At 48.8% G+C, this 21,400-nt stretch overlaps 1 protein-coding gene across 1 annotated transcript in view; it reads left to right on the plus strand.

Moving 5' to 3' along the window:
* The first annotated feature begins 358 nt into the window (after positions 1-358).
* Positions 359-21,400, plus strand: part of LOC142575099 (endothelin-converting enzyme 1-like) — a 39,839-nt gene continuing 18,797 nt past the window's right edge. Inside the window, exons 1-2 of the mRNA XM_075684117.1 lie at positions 359-1,033; positions 11,957-12,156. Of these exons, the coding sequence (XP_075540232.1) occupies positions 607-1,033; positions 11,957-12,156 (627 nt within the window). The 5' untranslated portion in view covers positions 359-606. The remainder of the gene's footprint in view (positions 1,034-11,956; positions 12,157-21,400) is intronic.

A 21,400-nucleotide genomic window follows, 5' to 3' on the forward strand; every position in this document is an offset into this window, starting at 1 on the left:
CGGCACGGTGACGTGTTCAAAGATGGTATCGCCTTTGCAGCGGTGCTCTAAACGGTTTATAGGGCAGCCCGTGAGGTTCAGTTCCCACTGGCTGCTCCCAGGCTCCCCCTCTCCAGCCGTTCCTTCATGTCGCTCTCCCTCCCTCTCAACGAACGTGCCAATCTTCTTGCTTGACACGCTCATTTTCCACATAAACGCAGCGTCAAAAGTGATAAAAATCGTGATATCGACACGGGGAAAACAATAAAGGAAGCAAGTCTGATAAACAGGCCTATCACATGACGGGTCGTGAAGTAGCGATGCGTACTCTGGCTCGCTTGGGTAATAAATGATATCAGCCGTTTGCACCCAACTGGTACTTCTGTCAGAAGCTTTTCTAGTCAGAGAAATATATCGAGTCACTCTTTGAGTCTATGGGCAAGGATTTCATTGTGTTCAAGCTCATCTTGTTTTCCTTCCTGCGCAGGCAACTCGTAATTACATTCGCAGCTTTACTTAGAAGTCTCCTCCTTCTTGCTCAACTTCGCTGCTTTTTCGAGAGAAGAGCAGCCGCGCCGTCCTGGGCACGTGACAATCGTCGAGACTAAGCAGAAGAAGAAAAAGAGCATGTCGCCGCCGGGCTCTCGGGAACCGTTTCACTACAGAAGACGTCCGACGAGGCCACGAAAGCCGCGATGGCGTCCCAGAAGCGCCAATACTGAAGACAAGACAGGACAGGAGGGATGGGGTAGCCATGGACAACAGGCGCGGTCTCCCATTGCCCAGGTTCACAGCGGCAACGCCACGTCGCAGACACCCACGCCTACGAGGTCGGAGATATCGGGAGGCAGAGGTCACTTCTACAGCGGGCCAGGTGGTGGTCAAGATGAGAGGATTGCCAGCGAGCAGGTGGTCATGTCGCCCTCCCGGCTCGAGTCCAGGATGGCATCGAGACGCAGGATGATGTCGAGGCACCATGCTGGATCACGGAAGGGACACGGGCGCCACCAGGAAATGAATGCCGTGGATGCATATTTCGGGGCTTTCGAGGACGGTGAGATGCATGTTTCCTTTTGCGGCTTTTCATCGGCCCTGGAAATGCTTTGTATGGTCTTGTGTGCTCGCACAGCTTACATTGGTCCCTTCAGGTGCTAATGTGCGTCCATATGAAGAAACTGCTTGTTCTTTTTTGTTTCGGGGGGCGGTGAGGAAAATTAGTAAAAGAAGAGGTTTACGGTGCACTATCGGGCATTAAAGAAACCGCACAGTGAAGCGTACAATGCAAGTGTCCTCCGGTTGAATTTTCCGGGTAATGGAGCCCAGTCCTCCTTGCTTTAGCGTGCATTATCACCTTCAGTTCTGTCATGACGTTAGGCGATACGTTGCTAGAAAAAAAAATTCGGCAGTACCCATCTTACGATGAATGTAGACGGTAATGCATTTAGCATAGAATCAATATAGCGCCACAAGGTATTGTCACCGTAGAAACGAGTTATGTATGAGGCGTGTACTGCAGTGGGATTCCTCTTTCGCACTTCCCTAAAAACACTGGGCGCCATCTAGCGCCTCCGCCGCGAAGCCTGAACGTGGCCTCTGAAATGCATGGCACGCCAGTGCTTACGAACATTGAGAAACACGTCATGCGGCAACCGGCCTCCTCTCTTGCGCTTCTTTCTGTACACGCTGCGGCACCTAGCGGTGCTGCCGAACAGTGCGCGTGTGGCCTCCTAAAGCGGCGATTTGCTATGATTGAGAAAACCTTGGGACGAGGGTTCGATTGAGGCAGGTTGCGAACGTAGTTCCCGCGCCTACTAGGGCGCCCCTCGCGGCGGCGAGCGCGGAACCGGCAGGATACGACCGGCCCGCTTGCGTTCGGAAAGCCTGTCTGTGCACTGTTTCGCGCGTAGCTGTTGCCTTTTCTGAGCAATGCCGAAGTGCAACCCGAGCTGTTGAGTAGTGGGCTGCAACAGCACGTACACCAACTCACGAGGAACAAAGTTTTACAGGTTTCCAAGCCGACCGTATGAAGCAGAACGGCGTCAACACTGGATAGCGCTCGTCCGACGGCATAAGCTGTTTTATGTTCCGGCGTTATGCCAAGTGCGTTATAACGCTGAATTCTTTGCTTTTACAGCAATGATGGCAGCAACGGGACACCTGCAGCCAGTGGCGTAGCTAGGTAGGTCGTCTGGCACCCGGGGCCCATAGATCTTCTGTCCCCCCCCCTCCTCCCCCGGGTTTATTCGAGGAAGGCGAGGAAGGCGAGGATATCAACAACTTCCCTGTGTCTCCAGACGTATATGACCCCCCCCCTCCCCTGTTGCTACGCCACTGCCTGCAGTGCGTACCAGGATATGCAGCAAAAAAGTAGTTTGTTCCCACACTTTACCGCAGTAAAGCTGTGGAACTCTTTCCCAATCCTCTCCCATTCAAACAGCGCTAGGGCTTGCTGAGAGATTTGAGGAGGGGTTGCAGCCGGCTGAGCTGGCATACACCCTTCTGCGCCCAGCATATCAACGAAGGGGCAGTTGAGATCACCAAAATTTTTGACAACGTGGTTTATTGGAACCTCCTTCGCACGCACTGAAAAATCGCAACATAAGGCGCCAATACACTTCGACGTGACCCGGCGCGCGCGCGCGCGGTGGTTGCGCTACGTCACGGCAGGTCGGCTACGCCGCGTCAGGCGTAAATCCGTCCCCCTACAGTACAACGCCGCGCCCCTGCTGCAGCTGTAGTAGCGCATGCGCAGTACACCGCGCCGCTCCGTGGCGCCTGTCGTGGAACATCGAAACAAATCTGTCGCGCGCTTCTCAGTCGGTAGCGACCGCGGGCCGGACTGTTGCTCGGCGTTGGCACGGATGCAGACACATTCCGCAAGACGAAATTAAGCAGGAGACACACGGTACGATTCGGCGTCCGATCCGACGTGCGGCATACTACGATTCGGGGCACACGGTGCGTGCATCCGAAAGATTGAGCGGCGCGTAAGCTCCGCCCAGATACAGCCCCCCAGCTTCACTTCATATCCACACCGAAAAACACAATACAAACAACTCTGCACAACACTGCTTTGCTTTACGCGAATACTGTCAATAAAATTATGCCCCTGCGAGTGACGGAACACTTCACGACGGCGCGTTGTCTACTGACGGCTCCGCCAACAACCAGTGATAGGGCCGGTAGGCCTAGCTAGGCGGACGCTGCGGCCGACGGCGCTGGCGATCCAACGCGAGCTCGTCAAAGAGCGCTTATTTTTGCTAAAACAATTAACACTTTACATTTAGGTCGCCCGTAATTAAATACAATGGTTTACTAGACGCAGTCGTTGCGAAGGGCAAACGTGCAAGCGAAGCGAGCAGCCTCGCTCAGACGGTAGGTGTGTGCTGTCTGCCCGTGAAATGCCCACACGTCGCGGCTCCCGATCTCGCCAGTAGCTTGGTGCTAGTGTATTAGGCGCTGCTTTGCATAACAGGCACACGTTCGAGATAATTTTACTGAAGTGGTAACTATTTCGTGTCGGAAACAAACTGCAGCAGGCAAGCAAAAAAAAAAAGGACTGCGAGAAACCGGCCAGCCAGTGCCGCCTCCGTGGAGGGAACGTCAGAGAACGTCACATGCCAGCCACACTGTCATTGGCTGCGGCCGAGTAGTGAGTCTCTACCTCGACGAGAGAGGGCGCTAGGCGCTAACTTGCTCGGCGTGGTCGGCGCGAAATGCAGTCGGTTGCATTCGGCGCCGGACGACGTCCGAGCGCGCCGAATGCCGCCGGCCGCGTCGGCGCCAGATGCCGCCGGACTGTAGGGGGTCGTGTTTTCGCCAACGTAACGTCGCCATGACGAGCGCGCGCGCGCGCGCGCGTTACGTCGGAGTGTATTGGCGCCTTAACAGTATCGCACTTCCAGTAACTTGGGCGAAAATATTTTCCCAGCGTAGTCTAACACACCTGGTAAGTTCATCCCCTTTTTTGTGTTTGGGGAGAGCAACGTTAGAATACCTCTGGTAGGTCTTACGAGTCGTTCGTACGCCCCACGTTCTTGGATGAGATGTTTTGGATTCGTATTTGCCGTCCTGTATGTACAGGGAAACTACCGCGGCGTCCTTGCACTTCCCTGCGATGCCAGCACGGCTATCGCAGCTCCCCGCTAGGATTTGTCTGCTGTCGCCGATCTTCAAGAATCAATGTCGCCTATAATTTCACGCGTCCACACCGTAGATAACGAAGTAACTTACGCTGAGCTTCACGCATCTCGCTGGTGCATTATTTTTCGTTTGCGGAATAAACCTAGCAGTCACTTCCGATCAGCGCGAGTTCAACACTTCCCTCACGTCGTAGACGTGCCTCACTTCAAGTAGACGACTTCCTTTCTCTAAATTCTTTTCACGAAAAAAGCTATGAAGATCTTGTAATTCCCGAAACCCGGTTAAAATCAATATCGGCACGCTGTTTCGTGCCGTCGCTACCGTTTGACAGGACGACAAATACGCAGCGCGGGCTGCTGACGCCGTGAGTAATCCTACCACATTCGCGCAACTATTCGTCAGATGGCGCTAGGGGTCGGGAAGACAGGGCGCCGCCTAGCACTTGCAACGTGGCCATAGGAGAAATTTAAGGGCTATTTTTCGTCATTGTAGAGCAGCACATTCCCAGTGATAGATACTGTCACGGTTGGCGTGTAACACCCCGAGCAAAAAGGATGGTCGAAAGACCCTGCTCAACCGAAACGGAGGATGGATTCCTAATTTGCCATAATTGTCTCGTGTGGCGGCCGGTCTGGTACGCGCCCCGCAGCGATAACAGGCCCCTTTGTGTGTGCGACCAAGGGGAGACCCTTTTCCACGAACTATCCAACTCTAGGGGAGAACGCTTTCCGCGAACAAACGTCGCCTAGAAGAAAGGAGCAGCCGCAAAGCAACAATGGGGACGTGCAAACTCACCTGGGAAAGTGGGAGCGGCCGCCAAGCACCGTGGGACTCAGTGCATGTCACGTGACGTTGACGTGAGCGAGATCCCGCCTACAATTTCAGTGGGCCTACTTAAGGGGCCCCGCAATGTACTTTTTTCATCAAATCATTCATTCTCTTCTTCATATCCTTCACCAACCATTGAATAAACAGTGCAAGTTTCGCACTAGAAATCGTCTCGTCCTTGCCTGTCGCTCTGGTCTACCGGATGCCTGCAGCCCGCCGACGACGCCCCGCTACCCAATAGTAACGTCGGTCAAGCTTGGAGAAACGGGCGTCGCAACAACACCTAGTTACCCACGTTGGCCTCAAAGACGTTCATTGAAGACCAGCACAGACCGAGGGGCACATACCGAGCGCATGCTCCAAGTCGGCGTCAATGAGTTTCATTGAAGAGATCCACAGTGACTCGTGCCGAGGTGAAACAGGTTCGTTGAAGAACGGCACATATTTTTCACATTGCCACATGCTCGGTGACCTAAGTTTGTCCAACAGTTGGTTTCGAACCCTGTTCCTTGAGCACAGCAGTCCAATGGGCGACCCATTCGAGTCACTATAGTCATTACAGTCATTTTAGAATATCCTTATTTTAATTAATTCCGGGGTTTTATGTAGTGGGGGACTCCGGATTAATTTTGTGCACCTGAGGCTCTTTAACGTGCACCCAATGCACGGTGCACGGGCTTTTTCACATTTCGCCCCCATTTAAATGCAGCTTCCGTGGCCCGTATTCGATACCGCGCTCTCGGGCTTAGCAGCGCAACGGCAATGCCACTGCGCCGCCTTCCTCCACTACTTCCTCCACTATGTGGACTGTGATGAGGAGCACGCCGCGTACTCGCGTTCGTGCCAATCCTGGAAAAAAGAAAAGAAAGAAATTGTGACAATGAAAGTAAAATAAAAAATATACAATTGAAGGAGGCACGCAAGCCGGTGTCCTGCCTACCCAGTCAGTTTTGCCGAAGTGGCGCGTCAGGGGGCAGCGTCACAACGGCGCCCAGCGACTGCCCGGCCCACACAGTGTGAGCCGGCCGTGACGCCATCCGCCCTCTCGGCGGCTGCAGCTACTGTTGCTCGGCTGGCGACCCTTGCGGCCATCAGCTGGTGATCGCAAGGGTCTCGACCCCCGAGACGAGGCCTTCACGTCAAACACAGCGTTCGCAAGAGCGGGTGTCCAGCGCCCCGCAAGAGGCGATGGACACGACTCCCAGCCAAACGGTGCAGCTAGCGCCTAAGGACGACGAGAATCTCTCGACCGCTCCAAAAAAAAAGAGAGATCTCGAATCACAGGACCGGTAAAGGCCTCTGTTAGCTAACTCTCTTTTCTTAAACATACAGCACAGAACTCTTTTAGTATGGCCACTCAAATAGTTGATTGGAACTTCAGAGGTCTCCTCCACAATCTCGATGACGTTAAAGAACTCCTGCGCTAACTTAGTCATAGGGAGCTGTGTGTTCAAGAAACGCACCTCAAACACACACAAACAAATTTTCTTCCACAATATACAATTTTTTTTAAAGACCGTGATAATGAAGTCGCGTCACCTGGCGGTGGGGCTATTATAGTCGATAAATGTGTAGCCTGCCATGAAAAAATGCTCCGTATGCCTCTAGAGGAAGTTGCTGCTCAAGCGTTGTTGTTTAATAAGCTAGTTAATATCAGCTCTATATACATCCCTCCCAACTCTCAACTTCATTAAACCGAATTTCAAAATTGCATCGATGAACTCCCAGAGCCATGCACTGCCAAATTTAATATTTTTCGGGGAGGGGGAGGGGGGGACACAAGGTAACTTTTCTATACAAGTGAGAGGGTGCATCCTTACAAGTACAAATGTGAATAATTCCCACCGTTCGCCATAAAGTCGCATAAACCCACAAAAGATAAATCAAATAAGGCGTATCTCACAGGTACGCCTGTGAGATACACCTCTCCTTTACTTGGCAAACGAGGAACCACATCATATGGACTCGCGCAGGCAATAAGCGCAAGAATAAAACTGCCAAGAACAAGTAAACAAGCGAAAGTGCAAAATAGAGATTTCTATTTGCGTTTTTTATGAATTAGCTGTGAAAGAATTGTAGAGAAATACGTATTTGCGAAATAATCACAGTTCTTTTGCTTCCCTCGTTTACTGCTCTACGAAGTTAAGTGCCAAAACCGACTCGTATTGTTATTTGGGAAGTTGCGTAACCATGCGTGGCTGCCAGTCCCTTACAACCGCGTAGAGCGCAGGACGCTGCGGTTCTAGACGTACTGCGCCCAACGAGGAAGGTTAGAAAAACACCTACATAAGCACAGCAGATAAGTGTATTTGTCAGGCGGCTCGAGTGATAACTGTAGGAGCGTCATTCAAAACACACGGAATCATTCTCCAGTTCTGGATGCGTTTTATCTACTTCCCTTTTAAGTAAAAAGATGTTGATGCATAAATATACTCACTAACAACGGTAAAATTTGTTAATTTTCACTTTTCCTTCCTGTTTGGCTGTTGCCTCGGCTCTCTCCCTTTGTAGACCGCGTAATTTCTCAACCCCTTACGACTCTTGTTTCCAGTTGCTAATTTTGCACGAAAAGTGCTCTACAATTAGGGAGAAGCCAGACGAAGTAACGGGTGACATTCATATTTCTTGTGGGTTTAACGGTTTTTGCAGGGTTTGATGATGGATGCTGTTTCGCTTGATTTTATTTTGCACCTTATCTAACCGATATCACGGGCATATGATTCCGAGGATCTGCCAGTGTCACGGCGGGCCGCCACTCGAGGAAATGAAGCAAATGGAAAAGTTAAACGCAACTGGCGTGTTCTCCGGCCGCAACTCGTTGCACGAGCATACAGACCAGCTGACTACGAACTGAACCCCTTTCCTGGTCCCTGGATCGGTCTAAGCAAAGAAAGTTGAACTAACGAACCTAGGGCGGTGCGCGTGACCGTTGCAATACACGGTGGCGACTGAACGGATCTCGAGTTAAATGCGCGGGCACGGAATCGATGAGAAAACTGGCCTTCACACCCCACGAGATTCCGAGAACTACCGCCATCCAAAAGGAGTGAGAAACCCAGCAAAATGTCAACCGCCGAACAGTTGTCAAGTCTCCAGATTTATTTGGAGGCGCTTAAGGAATGTGAGTGAGGTTTGGCGGCTTGGGCATAGGGGGGTGTATGCCGCTTAATTCAGCCCCCCCCCCCCCTTGGGTACGTGCCTGGTTGTCGGAAATCTAAACGCCAATAACAATTTGTAGGGAGAGTCCCGTTTCGATAGAAGAGGACGCTTAATATAAAACTTTCCCTATTCATCTGGTGCATGCTTACTCAATAAGAAGGAGCCAATGTACTAAAGCGCTGCGCACAACATCTACGCTTCCATTGACTTAAGCATAGTATCCAGCACTCTCCTGCCGTACCTCGAGTGGAATGTCCTTAAGGAAGTGACCACTTCCAGATAGCTCTAAATCTTACAACACAGGATGAATGTTCCCCACATCTCCCTCGGCGAACTGGGAATTATTCCGAGAACGTACACGTTTAGACAGGGAGGACATTGCTGGTCTTAATGTAGACAATGCCGCGGCTTACCTGACAGGTTTTATAATAGATGCTGCCACAAAATGCATCCAGCAAACGAATGGACTGTCTAATAAACAACGCATCCCGTAGTGAAATGATGGATGTCAAAAGGCAAGAAAAAAAAATTACCGACGATTACGTTACTTCCTAATGCGAAATTTGAGCGCAGCAAATAAGCTGTTTCACCTTTTCGATAGATTGAGGCAACGAAATCGAGCAACACATGTATGCGCTATCACAGAACTTTTTTTTTTCACACGTATTCCTTTAACAAAGACTCCACTAGGTAAGCTTCTGCTTCGGCGGCACGCACCTCTGGATTCTGACGGCGACGGCGCTGGGCCTCTGCTCTGGCAGCTCGTTTAGCAGCAGCAGCAGCAGCAGCAGACGGAGGACTTCCATCGGTCGTCTCGCTCATGGCTCAGAAAGAACTGGCAGATAATTTCGCAGTGGCGAACGGCAGCGGCAATTTCGGCTCGGGCGGTGCACATATACAGATCCGCCGCCACCGATCTGGCTCTCTGATTGCCACCGCACAGGGCGAACGGCAGCGGCAATTTCGGCTCGGGCGGTGCACATATACAAATCCGCCGCCACCGATCTGGCTCTCTGATTGCCACCGCACAGGGGTTGCATTGGAGGAGGAGCGAAGAAAGGAACTAAGTTCGAGCCGGCGCTTTGACAACCGGAGACTCGCAGGAAGAGGGGGGAGGGGGGCGGCGTGTACACCCAGCGGCAAACGATGGGGGCAGAAGCGCGCGCAGCAAGCGGACAACACGATAAAGGGAGGAGGGAAGAGATAGCAGCGACTGACTGATGCCGCTGACGCCGATAGTTAGTCAACCCCAGCTGCGGAGTTGGTTTCAGGGACAACGCCGCCGATGCCGACACAAACAATATGATACCCTCGCTTCCGCAGCGCTAAGAACCAGGTCTAGCCGTGGGAAGGTGGTCACGTATTCGCCGACGTGCCGGGGCCTACGTGAAATAACCGGCGCGTCGGCAACTGAAGAGCACCCTATCCGCCACACAAGAACAGGGGGGGGGGACCCTTTCCTCCTCTTTCTGCATGGCGGCGATGGTGTTCTATGCAGTCACGTTATCTTGACTCTCTAGCGGCGTCAGCGGCATCCAGCGGTATCAGTCGGTCGCTGCTAGCGCTGGGGGGATGAAAGGGGGGCGGAGCTGGTTACGAGGCCGACGACAACGCCGACGACGACGCGAAACCCAGGAACGGACGCCAAAGAGCTGCGCTCTAAAAAAACAAAACAAAGTTTGGAACTACTACGTGACTGCCCAACCGCCGAAAACCTCATTAATTTTAAACAAGCAAAGTCGTAGGGCAGAAGAACACGTCGACGAGCTAAGAGAGATACAGTTGGGAGTAGTATATATCCAGTATTAATGTATACACTGATGAGATAAAGGTATGGAACCGGCTTAACAAATGAAAAGGCTGTCAGTCTCATTCTCTACCCCTAGTAGATATCGAAGGAGACGGCCTGAAAAATAAGGCAGACTTTCTAGGTGAGCACTTTGAACAAATTTCGAGTGCATAGCAGTACACACATTTTTCTGTGGTTCAAAGAAAACGCACAGCGATGGCACCTTGAACGCAAATGTGGAAGAAATGAGGCGTACAATCGCCCGTTCGGCTTAACTGAACTTCAGGCATTTCTCACTTGTTGCAAAGACACGGCGCCAGGTAGTGATTACAGTGGTTGGTCCATAATCGTCAGTATCTGATGTTTTGCAGCCGGAAAAAAAAATTTCTGCTGAGGCATACACAGCCAATGTCGGCTGTTATATGTATCAGGAAAACCAACCTACCCAGTGCCATCATATTCACTGACTCTTTGAGTCTGGTAAAGACGTTAATGTCATTCTGCAAAAACAGAAATCCTGTACTCAACGAGCTTTATTCATTTCTGTGAACTACGTTTATGTCAAACCAGCTTGTTGGGATCTGCTGGGGGCCCTGTTGGGTGCCCTGTTGAGTGTTGGGCATGTGGCCCTGTTGGGTGCCCGGCCCTTGATGCCTCTGCAGAGGCATCATGGGGAACGTGTTGGCAGACCAGATGGCTGCATATGTTACAGCGAAAGCGAGCAAAACTTTCATACCTGTCCCTGTGAGAGACTTGAAGCCTTTTCTCCACAGAAAAATTAGGAGATACTGGCAGCGAATCTGGAACACTGAAACGTCGAATAAGCTTCATTTAATTAAGCCTGAGTTGGGTAATTGCCGACCAACAACGGAAAAACACGAACTGAAGTAATTATTTGTTGACTTAGGACAGGCCATACCTAAGGGACCCACTCTTACTTGCTCACTGCTGGTGAACTTCCTGTCTTCGTTAAATGGGGAGGGACGCTGACCGTTGTACGTGTCCTGGTGGAGTGCCATGAATCATAAGCTGAAAAAAAAATCCTCTAGCTTACAGACAGGATATTGCTCTTCATACAGCAATGTTGCTTCATGTGGACTCAAGCAAATCACTTTTAAAATATTTAAATGATGTTCATTCATTACAAGTCCCACGCCCGATAGATTCGTAGCACGACCTCTTAACAGAGGCTACTGCTGCGATAGTAGCATTTGTATGGCACATGCCTCCAAGGCCTTGTATCCTAGGTTGCTGATGTAGCAGCAGTGCCAATGGCACGTACGCCCACGAGAAGAAGTATACGGACCGCGGATTGCGCGATAAAACTAATTTGCTCCTCAGTCTGTGAATCAAGAGACTTGAGTCCATAATTTGTATAACGAATTTTCGAGCGCAAGCGTCAGTTTCCTCTTATGCGTGTTAATTACGAAGAAATTCTGTTTTTTCGGTGACCCTGTGGTTCGTATACTTTTGCTCACGAGTGTACATATCTTAAAAGACCATTCTTTCAAATCTTTTACGTTCACGGGAAACTTTAAAACCATTGTCATAACCTTAATACATTTATGTGTTACGCACTGCACAGTGACTATATTTAGGCCTATATACAGCCGCATTCCATCAATGCTTTCCACTTCATTGTTACATCAAATACTCACAATCACTTGCATGGCGTTCTTTGGCCTGACCTGGCCTTTGTACCATTAAACATCGCATATCATCATCATGGGTACGATTACACCTTATTTCTAAGTGCGCGCAAGAAACTGTCTGCACTACATACATCGCGTTGTTGGTCGTTTAGCATTTCTTGTTTTCATTTTATCTGTTACACCTTATACATTAGACATATGTTTATTCGGATCTATTTTCTTCGTGAACAAAAACTAAAGTTTATTTGACATTTACCGTTTGCTTTTTTTAACCCAACTTGTTGCGCGTGCTTTCACATTTTGGTTTAAACCCGCTACTAGCGTGTGGCTATGAGTGTAACCGATGTTTGCCTACTTCATGTATTGTATAATACAAAGGAACGATACGTTTCCCTTCAACTTGCAGCCTTCGGGGAGCCCTCGCCAGCCGAGATAGGTGTGCTGGCACCCATCGACTTGGAAAGTGGAGCTGGGGCGGTCACGGCTGCGCTGTCGGTTCGCGCAAACATTGGTAACATAACCCTGAAAGGCGGCGCTGGTGGAGCTAACGGAAGGGCACCTCGGAAGCCTGCGATCAAGCGAGGTCCCATCTCTGTGGAGTGTTCCGTAAGTGCAAGTCACGGTCGGTTTCCTCTATTACCGAATTTCCACACACTTATAATGGAAAGCATGTCAGCAAATTTGAAGAGTCTCTTCCGGAACGGTAGCTCCATGATGGCTCCCTTGGTTGCTCCTGCATAAAGCAGGAAGCGCGCCAGCTATGTTCCTTGAGCAGTTTTCAAATTTGCATTGCCACTGAAAGGGCGCTTTGGCTCTTATTCGCACGCAGTTATACATTGTTTCCCGCGCACTACATGCCCTATACGGTAGCGAGACTACAGCGAGGGACCATCGTTGAAGTAGACAACACTGTTAACGTCTATTCTTACTGACAACTGGCGCAAATTGGAGGTGGCGTTTTTTGCGACGTACCTACGCTTCTGTGTTTCACACAAAGAACGAATGACATTTGCTGTACACGCAGAGAGTGATAACAACCTCAGGCAGCAATAAGTAAATGGTTCACAAGAAAAAAAATAAAAAAATATGTCGCAGTTTCACCCGAAAAGGGAAGCACCGATTACGATAGCAATTTATTAGACAGCTGTACGAAGCAAGAATATTAGTTTTATCGGCCGTATCAACTTGAAAACATTCGCTTACCAACCAAATTAACAAGCATGGTATCACGCGCGCACAGGCAAACATGAACACATCTCACTCGATGACCGCGGACACTCTTTGTCAAAACGCTCGCTTGACGAACATCGGTAGCAGCAGTTGTCCTTCGTGCTGCTTCTCGCTTCAACGTGAACTGAGCTGAGCGAGAACACAGCGCACACGAAGCCATCAGCCCTCGGCGCATCTAGACTCTGTCCCGACCGCAGATCGCTTTCAAGATAGGCCCCGCGCAGCCGCAGTCAGCCGCGCCATACGCAGTCGCCGCAGGAGTAGACGCCCACCCCCCACCCTTGCTGCCTTGCGCGCGATGGAAGACGGCGCGCTTCCTCCCTTGCACGTGTGAGGTCGAGCCACCAGCCTTCACGGCTGAGCTTTACACGCTTTCACTCGCACCCACAGCATACTGCGCGTGGCCGTGATGTTATCGCACTTCGACTTTATACGGAACATTGCGGCGACGCCAACGATGACGACGATGTCGGTAATGCCTCTGAAGGGTCCATATAATTGCTATGGCAACAAAAGACAGAAAATACTGTTACTGCATTTTTTGGCTTACCAGAATGTTTGTCCGATGAGTCAGCCATGGCTGTAGCATTTGCATTGTCTGTAGTTTACGAATACCTTCCAGCCGTATACGCCGTGCCAGAGTTACACATCATCAAGTGCGGAATGTATATGCCCCGTCCTGCTAGTGCTGCCACTGAGTTTATTATTCATTGCTGTACAATATTGTACACAACTCCACATTGCTGTACAGCACTCTACAGGAACTCAACAACGCACGTGGAGGCTCCAGCGCCAGTTGAACGCACACTAGACCACCTTGCTTGCGTAGCAAAGCTGATCGAACGCAATAACCAAATATGAGGAGGCTTCTGCATTCTTCCTGACCTGACAACTGTTGTATTCGGGAGCCTAAATAATGCAGTTGAAGACTCATACAAAAAAAATTGCAAATTATTACTTTCATTCGCGTTCCTTGAGGTGCTTCTTTAAAGTTTCGCATAAGAATGCTCAAAAGCCATTCGAGCACTTACTGATGCTTTACATCCAAACAAACACCAGTGATCAGAGTGTAATTTGATGCATCACGGTATACGTTGCGACTTCTATGTTTTGAACTAAAACGTTAAACCATAAAAAGTCGCAGTTTCGTCCGAAAGACGAATAATCGATTGCGATAGCAAATTAGTAGACAGCTCTACGAAGTAATGATAGCAGTTTTATTGGCTGTATAAACGTGAAAACATTGACTTACTAACTGAATTAACAAGCATGGTGTCAGCGCGTACCAGCAAACATGAACACATCACACTCGATGAACGCGGACACTGTATGTCAAAAGGTTGGCGCGCGCAAGCGAGGCAGCAGCAGCGAGTGAAGTGACCTTCGTGCCGTCTATCGCTTCAACGCAAGAGCGGCGAGAATACACCGCGCATAAAGGCATGAACCGTCTGCAAATCCCTTTCAAGATAGGGCGCGCCCGCGCGGCCGTGCTAAGTACGCGCTTGTTGGCAAAGTCGAAGCCCCCCTCCCCCCTCCCTCCCGTGCTGCCTCCTCGCTTTCTTACATTTATCGCGTGCGTGATTGAGCCGCGATCGTCAGTTCCCCTTGCGCCCGGTCGCGAAATGCGCAGTGGCTGCCGTAGCTCTACGCCGCCACCCCTCCTTCCCTCCCATCCCGCCACGGCCTTTCCTACGATGGAAGAAGGCGCCTGCTCTTCGCTTTCTTCCTTCGCGCGCGCCAGATAGAGCCACGATCGTGGGCTTCCCTCGCGTGCTTTCACTCGCACATACAGCATCCGACGTGCCGCGGCGGTGTTATCGCCCTTGGACGTTACACGGAACATCACGGCGAGGCTGCCGACAACGGCATAAGTGCGCCTGGACTGTCCTTATAATTGCTATCGCAACTATATGGACACATGAGCACATTTATAGCGGTAACGAAAGAGTTCAAGCGAATAGATTGCCTCCTCTCACACGATAGCAATCTCGCAGCTGGGGAGAGGCGAAGAGCGTGCCGATGTGCAGAGAGGGTTTTAGTGGGGCCTAGCTAGCGGAGTGTAGGTGGATCACCGGGGGAGGAGAGTTGTGCCTGCGCCGACGATAGGTGCGCGAGCAGCGCAGAGTCACAGAGGAGATGAAGAAGTGAGCAGGTGGATCTGGCGTCTCCGATCGGTCCGCTTGCCCTTGCTTAGCTTGCGATGGCTTTTCGACGATCGCGGTGGCGTGCAACGCGTGCCAAGAGCGCCGCCCAAAAGGGATCCTCACCGAAGAAGAGTTGGCAAAGCCACGTCGTGTATGGGGTGCCGAAAAGGCTCGACAACATTACGCTGCCAAGAGGGGTGAGACGGCAGCAACGTCTGTATTAGACGAGGAAGCTCCGTGCTCAACGCCACGAACGGGTAAATCAGCAACCATCTTCAACAGCTGCGCTAGCGATTACTCCGATAAGTACTTCGTTAACGCCTCTTTCAGTGCGGTAGGCCTGGTCAGCTGTGGTTTCAGTGGGACACTCAGTATAGAAAGATATTGAAGAATCAAATTTTGACTAGTTATTGTAGCACAAAAACCTCTGTTTTCACTCGTCCAAGACATTGCACAACTAATTCATGGATTTACAATGGACGTTTTTTAAAGCCTTAAGGGACATATCTTCGGACTCTTTCTAATACACCCGTTGCATTTGAGTGATCCACGGACCATTCAACGGAATAACAGCTATTCGCTTATTTAGATATTTTTTTTATCTCCGATGGTTTCTGTATAACTTTTTTCGTTATAGCGACTTAATTTTTTTGCAGGAGCGCTTAATAAATGAGCAGTTACGTGCTACTGGAAACGACATTTCATATATTTTTAAAGCAATAGCGGTTAGCATATATTTCGAAATAAACGTAAACACTCCGATGTTTACAGCCGTAGCCATATGTATATTCGTTGGTTTCGCGTCCATGGCCTCCGAGATCGGGCGGCGCACGCTGTCACTCCCTAGCCGTTCCATTGAGGCGCTCCCCAGGTGTTCGAGCGTAGTAGACGCTAGTTCGACAGCGCACGCCGCCTGACTGGCTTTGGGGGCCTACGGTAAAACCACAAATGAGGCAGTGCAAGATGGATTGGGCTTCTTCTGAAGTCAGAGAAGCACGGAGCAAGATTGGTTTTGAAAAAAATGACTAAGGAACATGGATGAAAAGAACTGACCAGTCTTAGGATTGCAGTAGCCAACATGTTGTTTGTCTCGCGCAAGCGTAGAATGCGAGAACTATGCAGGGAAGATAGTTGTGATCGTGATAGTGATAGAAGTTTTTAATATGAAAGTTAAGATCGAGATCAGATAGGCAACATACGTAATAATACAGTATAGTGACAGAAGTTTTAAATATGAAAGTTAAGATCGAGGTCAGATAGGCAAAAGGCTAGAGGGCGATAGATGTAGTAAAACCCGATGATATCAAGTAGGCTAAGGTCCCCGCCCCGTTTCAAAGGGAACGCCAATAAACATTATTATCGTCATCATTATCATCTGATCGACATTACGAGGCGCGCTGCCTTTACTTGAATTGGAGGTCTCGGCTTCCGTGGTGTACATTCGATCGAGAAGAGTGTTTGCTGCAACCAAGTGGGAAACCAGGGGCCGAATTCTCAAAGCTCTCCGTTCGTAAATGCTTTCTGTCATTGGACGGCTGCCATCGCTAATACTATGTCCACCATCACAGTTAAGTTGTCAGGCTGAAATTTTCTCTTGCGAACTTTGCTAGCGTAATATTCTTTTGTGAATACGAGCCTGTAAAAACAGAAATAGGTGCGCAAACACTGTTTTACGTAACTCCTTTGAGCACGGGCGTGGGCTAAATAAGTGTGTGGTGCCTGCTCATGCGCATGAGCAGTGCGTACATCTCATATTGAGATGGGGCGCTTTCGCAGTTTTCGTCACTTCGCGAGACAGACAAGCGAAGTGGGCGTGGCCCTGAAATTTGTAACCAAGCACGGAGTGCTAATATAATGCTAATAATAGAAACAACTGGAATGCATTTTAGTTATAGCGACCTAGATCTCCGCAAAGAGAATTCACCCCACCTATGCGGCGATTCTTGCTAACGTGCAAGTGAGAAGCGCACTCACTGCTACTTGTTATGTCGTTTGCCTGTTGAAGTACCCCGCTCATGAAAGTTTTCCCCATCACAAGCACACTCAAGGAAAATTGCCAGCTTTGAACGCAAATCCGAGGCTCTCTTTCATTTAGGTGGAGAGTGTACTACTGACCCATACTATCTGTTACACGTTACTTGAAAGGTTCAAAGGCTACCGTGAATGTCAGCGACAGAATGCCAGCGATTGCTCGTTTTTTCTTATAGCGACATCTGTATATGCCGCATAGAAAATTGAAATTGAAACCGTGGAGCTTTACGCCTAGCTTCGTCGAAAGCAGGTGTGGCCTTGGCCGCCGAGGAGTGCTGCATCGCGGGTAGAACCATGCTCGCCGTCGTGCAGCCGTCGTCATGCTATGGTCGATGTCGTTATCGTCTCGTCAAGCCACCGACGACTTTTTTTTTTTCCATTGAGAGAAGGATAAACTAAAATGACTTTGGCTCTCACAAGCCTGTGCACTTAAAGGGGTGCGCAATGTAATACGGATCGCATACCGCCTCAATACAGCGGGATATCTTGATCTTCAGTGTTTTGTGTTCTTCAAGTTCGTATTAATCGAAAGGTTTTGAAAGGTATTTCATTTTTACGTCTGAGTACGGGGGATTGGGGTGGGGGTCGTGCTTTAGCACTCCTTCAAGTTGCCTTTTAAAGCGAACACATTTTTTTTTTGCCTTTTCGCCTGTTTTCGTGGTGGGTGGCGGTCGGTGGTCGGCGAAAGAGAGGAAGCGACGGTGTGGCCAATTTCATGGAAGTTTCCTAGCTCTACGCATAGGTGGACAATCTTTTTTTCCGCGGAGGCGGGGAGTGCTGGGGGCTCGACCAGCTTTCCAGGTGCCACCCATATATATATATATATATATATATATATATATATATATATATATATATATATATATATATATATATATATATATATATATATATATACACGAGAAAAAATGAGGTTAACCTTGGGGCCCGTTTTTATTAGTCATATCATAAGAAGCCAACAAACACTGACCCCAAAGACAACATAGGGGAAAAAACTTGTGCGTAATACATGAAATAAGGAAATGGTAAATTAATGGAAATGAAGGTGGAGGAAGAACTACTTGCCGCAGGGGGAACGATCCCACAACCTTCGCATTTCGCGTGCGATGCTCTACCACTTGAGCTACCACGGCGCCGTTTCCCCATCCACTTTCTTGGGTATTCATGTTTCCTAGTAGAACCCTGGGAGTGTTAGCCAGAGCCACCACTCACAGACCTTGGCGGCTGTCGAACATCCTTTCTGCCGCAGGCGTCGCGAGAACGTAATCTTGCAAATATATATATATATATATATAACCTTTAATGATAGCAAATTATACGGCAGTCACACGAAGGAGGATTACACCACCGAGATACGCCAGTCTCTTGGTGGGGCAAGGAGACTCAGGCTGTGAAATTGGACTGTGTCCGGCTCTGAAGTCTCGTAAATACTCATATCAGGACGTCACTTCAGTCAAAAATTCTTCAAGGTGAAGCGAAGTTTCTTCAGGTGCAACTGTTACTAATACTGCTTCACCTTTCCGGCGAAAGCGCATGGCTTTTTGTTTTTTTTTCACAGCGAAGCTGTTAGCCGCTCGTTGGTCGGCATTTTTCGTGCCCGCGTCCGCGTTCAAAAATACGAGCCGACTCCGGAGGTTGTGCAATACCGGGCCGACCCGCGGCGGAGGTGAGGCAGGCTTCAATAACTCAGAAAAGTGAAGGGAAAAGTGCATATATTTTTTTCTAGTCACGCATACAACACACAGAACAACATGCGTTTCAATAGAGAACCAGCACAGAACAAGCATTTAACCATATAATTGATGATAAAGCGCTACTGATAGCAATGCGAAGCATTTCGCGCTCCCCGCACACGTTTCCTGGTAAAGATTACTGCTGCGCAAGCATCCGTGGCGACGGCAGCTTGCGATGTGCGGGGTGACGTCACTGGCCTTTCGTATATAAAAGAACTAGCCTAGCAACTGATTTCAATGTTGTTCCAGCGCCACTGACATCCACTTTCGCAGGCCCGGACCGGGATTGAATTTTTTTTTTTTTTTTTGCTGTGAGTCCGAGTATAAGCACTGCTGAGCATGATTCGCATTGATTCTGATTTCGAGTGAATTCGGCTTATCCTCATTACGATTACTGAGTAAATTATACATATTTAGGACCTCTGCATGTAAGTGGCGATGTTTCCATCTTTAGTAAATGTTGTAAATTATTAGAAGAGTCTTCTTTTAATGAGCTGTTAGTATTGCCAACTGACAAGAGAAGCAATACTGAGACACATGTCATTCATGTGCATTTCACACGCCGTTGATGAAAGACTCAGCCGGAGGGGTCACTGAAGTCTGCAGGTTTTTTTTTCAAGGTCAAAAAGCACGCAAAGCAGTTTGAAGCGAGGTGAAGATACAGCAACATATTTATTCTCTAGACATAGGCTATCGACACCAGTAGAAATATATGTTAGTTGACTAGCTCCTTCTCTTTAAAAATATAATAAACTTTGTCCTGGGTATACAGGTTGTCCCAACTGTCACGAACCAAGATTTAAAAATACGCAAATGCCACGTAGCTGGACAGAACCAAGACAGTGTTGTTTGCCATCGCTGGGAGATATTCATATTAGTTTTTGCATTCCGCCTAATTACATAGTTAGTCCTAATTAACTAATCCTGTATTGGTTGGCTTGCAACCACTCTCAGATCGCCGACGCACGCTATCACTAAAGTTTCTGCATTGCATTATTTACTCATCTTACCGAATTATTTCGCCCGCACGGACACGTTTAAGTACAATTTCCTTCCCTGTGTAATTGAATACTGGATTCTTTGCCTGGCTCTACTCGTTCTCTTCCTTTAAACTTATATTTAGCGACTATTGAATAGGTAGTTAGTATTTTAATTTGGTTTGTATTGTTAATATTGCCTCTATTATTTCTCATTTACTGCTTTTCACACCCACTCCTGCAATAGGCCAATAGGGCTGCAGTATTTAAAATACAATAAAAATAAATTAAGCGCTCAAATAATATAATTAGATGAAAAGTGTCAGAGAAAATTGTAGAGCAACATGAAAAGCTCCCTATGCAGCTTTCTGTTACTTAATACGCGCTACACAGAAGTCTTTTTCTGGGCGCGAAAGAAGCCTGCATACACACGTAAAATTGCTGTGTGACTGGGCGCTCGAGGCATATTGCGTCTATTCGCGACAATCTTTCATAATCGAAAAAAACAGGTTTATGCAGCATGTATTGAGCAACAGAAAGATTTATAGGGAGTTTTTCATGTTGCTCTACAATTTTCTCGTTGACACTTTTCATCTAATTATAATATTAGAAAAGTTGATTAAATAATTAAGACTAATTATGCAATCAGGCTGAGTGCAAGAAATAATCTCAGTATCTCCAAGCCACGGGAAACAACTTTATCTTGATTCTGTGCAGCTACATGGCATCTGCATATTTTTTTAAATCTTAGTGCATGATAGTTGAGACACCCTGTATATTTACATATATTCTGTGCATGGTGTTCACAGTGGAAATTTCAAAAAAAAAAAACGTTGTTGAAGTAAAAAAATAAGGCTCAGGCAGCCGTTGTTGGTGCTTTAACACGCTTGATCTCCTATTGTAAGGATTTGCAGAAATAAAGCGAAAACATGAATTAGCAGCTGTGGATGTCCGCGTCAACAATGATGCAGTAAGCTTTTAGCCGCAATAAAAATTTCAGCAGAAGGGTAGAGGAAACTAAAAAAAAACCTCAACTGATCTGGATAACAGAAAAAAATTGGCAATGACACTATAAGGGGGCGGGGGCGGGGTAGGCTTCCACTCCGGAGGGGCTCGAGCCCTGGAGACCCCCTTCCCCCCTTCTCTAGTAGTCAGCACCTATGGCTCTAGTGATTTTGGACCTTGTTTAGGAAAAAAAAGCAAAATCTAGGGAAAGTTTATGCGAATACGTACAGGAAAAAGAAAACTACAATGACTAGGGCACCTCGATATGCTCCTCGTTCGCCGCTCTGTACTGGGTGGAGACAACCGCGGCGTCTACTACGGCGTTGGGCACGCGAATGGCGGATTCACACGAGCACCGGCAACGCATCCCTACGCAGTCCACCAAAGGCGTCTACTACGGCGTCCACCATTCGCGTTCCCAACGCCATAGTAGACGCCGCGGTTGGCTCCACCCTGTAGGAGTAACGGGCGAGGAGGACATCGAGGCGCCCTATCAGAGACGTGTGAGGAACAACTGCAGCGACACCGCGATGACTGATGCGCGCAACTGCTGACGTGACGGCGTGTTTCGGTTTCAGTCGGCGCAAATTGGCATAAGAAGTATAACTTGTGGCCGTACTGCGGCGCTGTGAACGCCTCTCGCATAAACTCCCTCAAAGTTTAAAAACAGCGCCGTCCTTCGTACTTCGGCCTCGGCGCGCGGGCCTTCCGCCTTTCTCCCTTCTTGGTG

This window comes from Dermacentor variabilis, chromosome 1 (assembly GCF_050947875.1).
Source record: "Dermacentor variabilis isolate Ectoservices chromosome 1, ASM5094787v1, whole genome shotgun sequence".
In the NCBI taxonomy this organism is placed as follows: Eukaryota; Metazoa; Arthropoda; class Arachnida; order Ixodida; family Ixodidae; genus Dermacentor; species Dermacentor variabilis.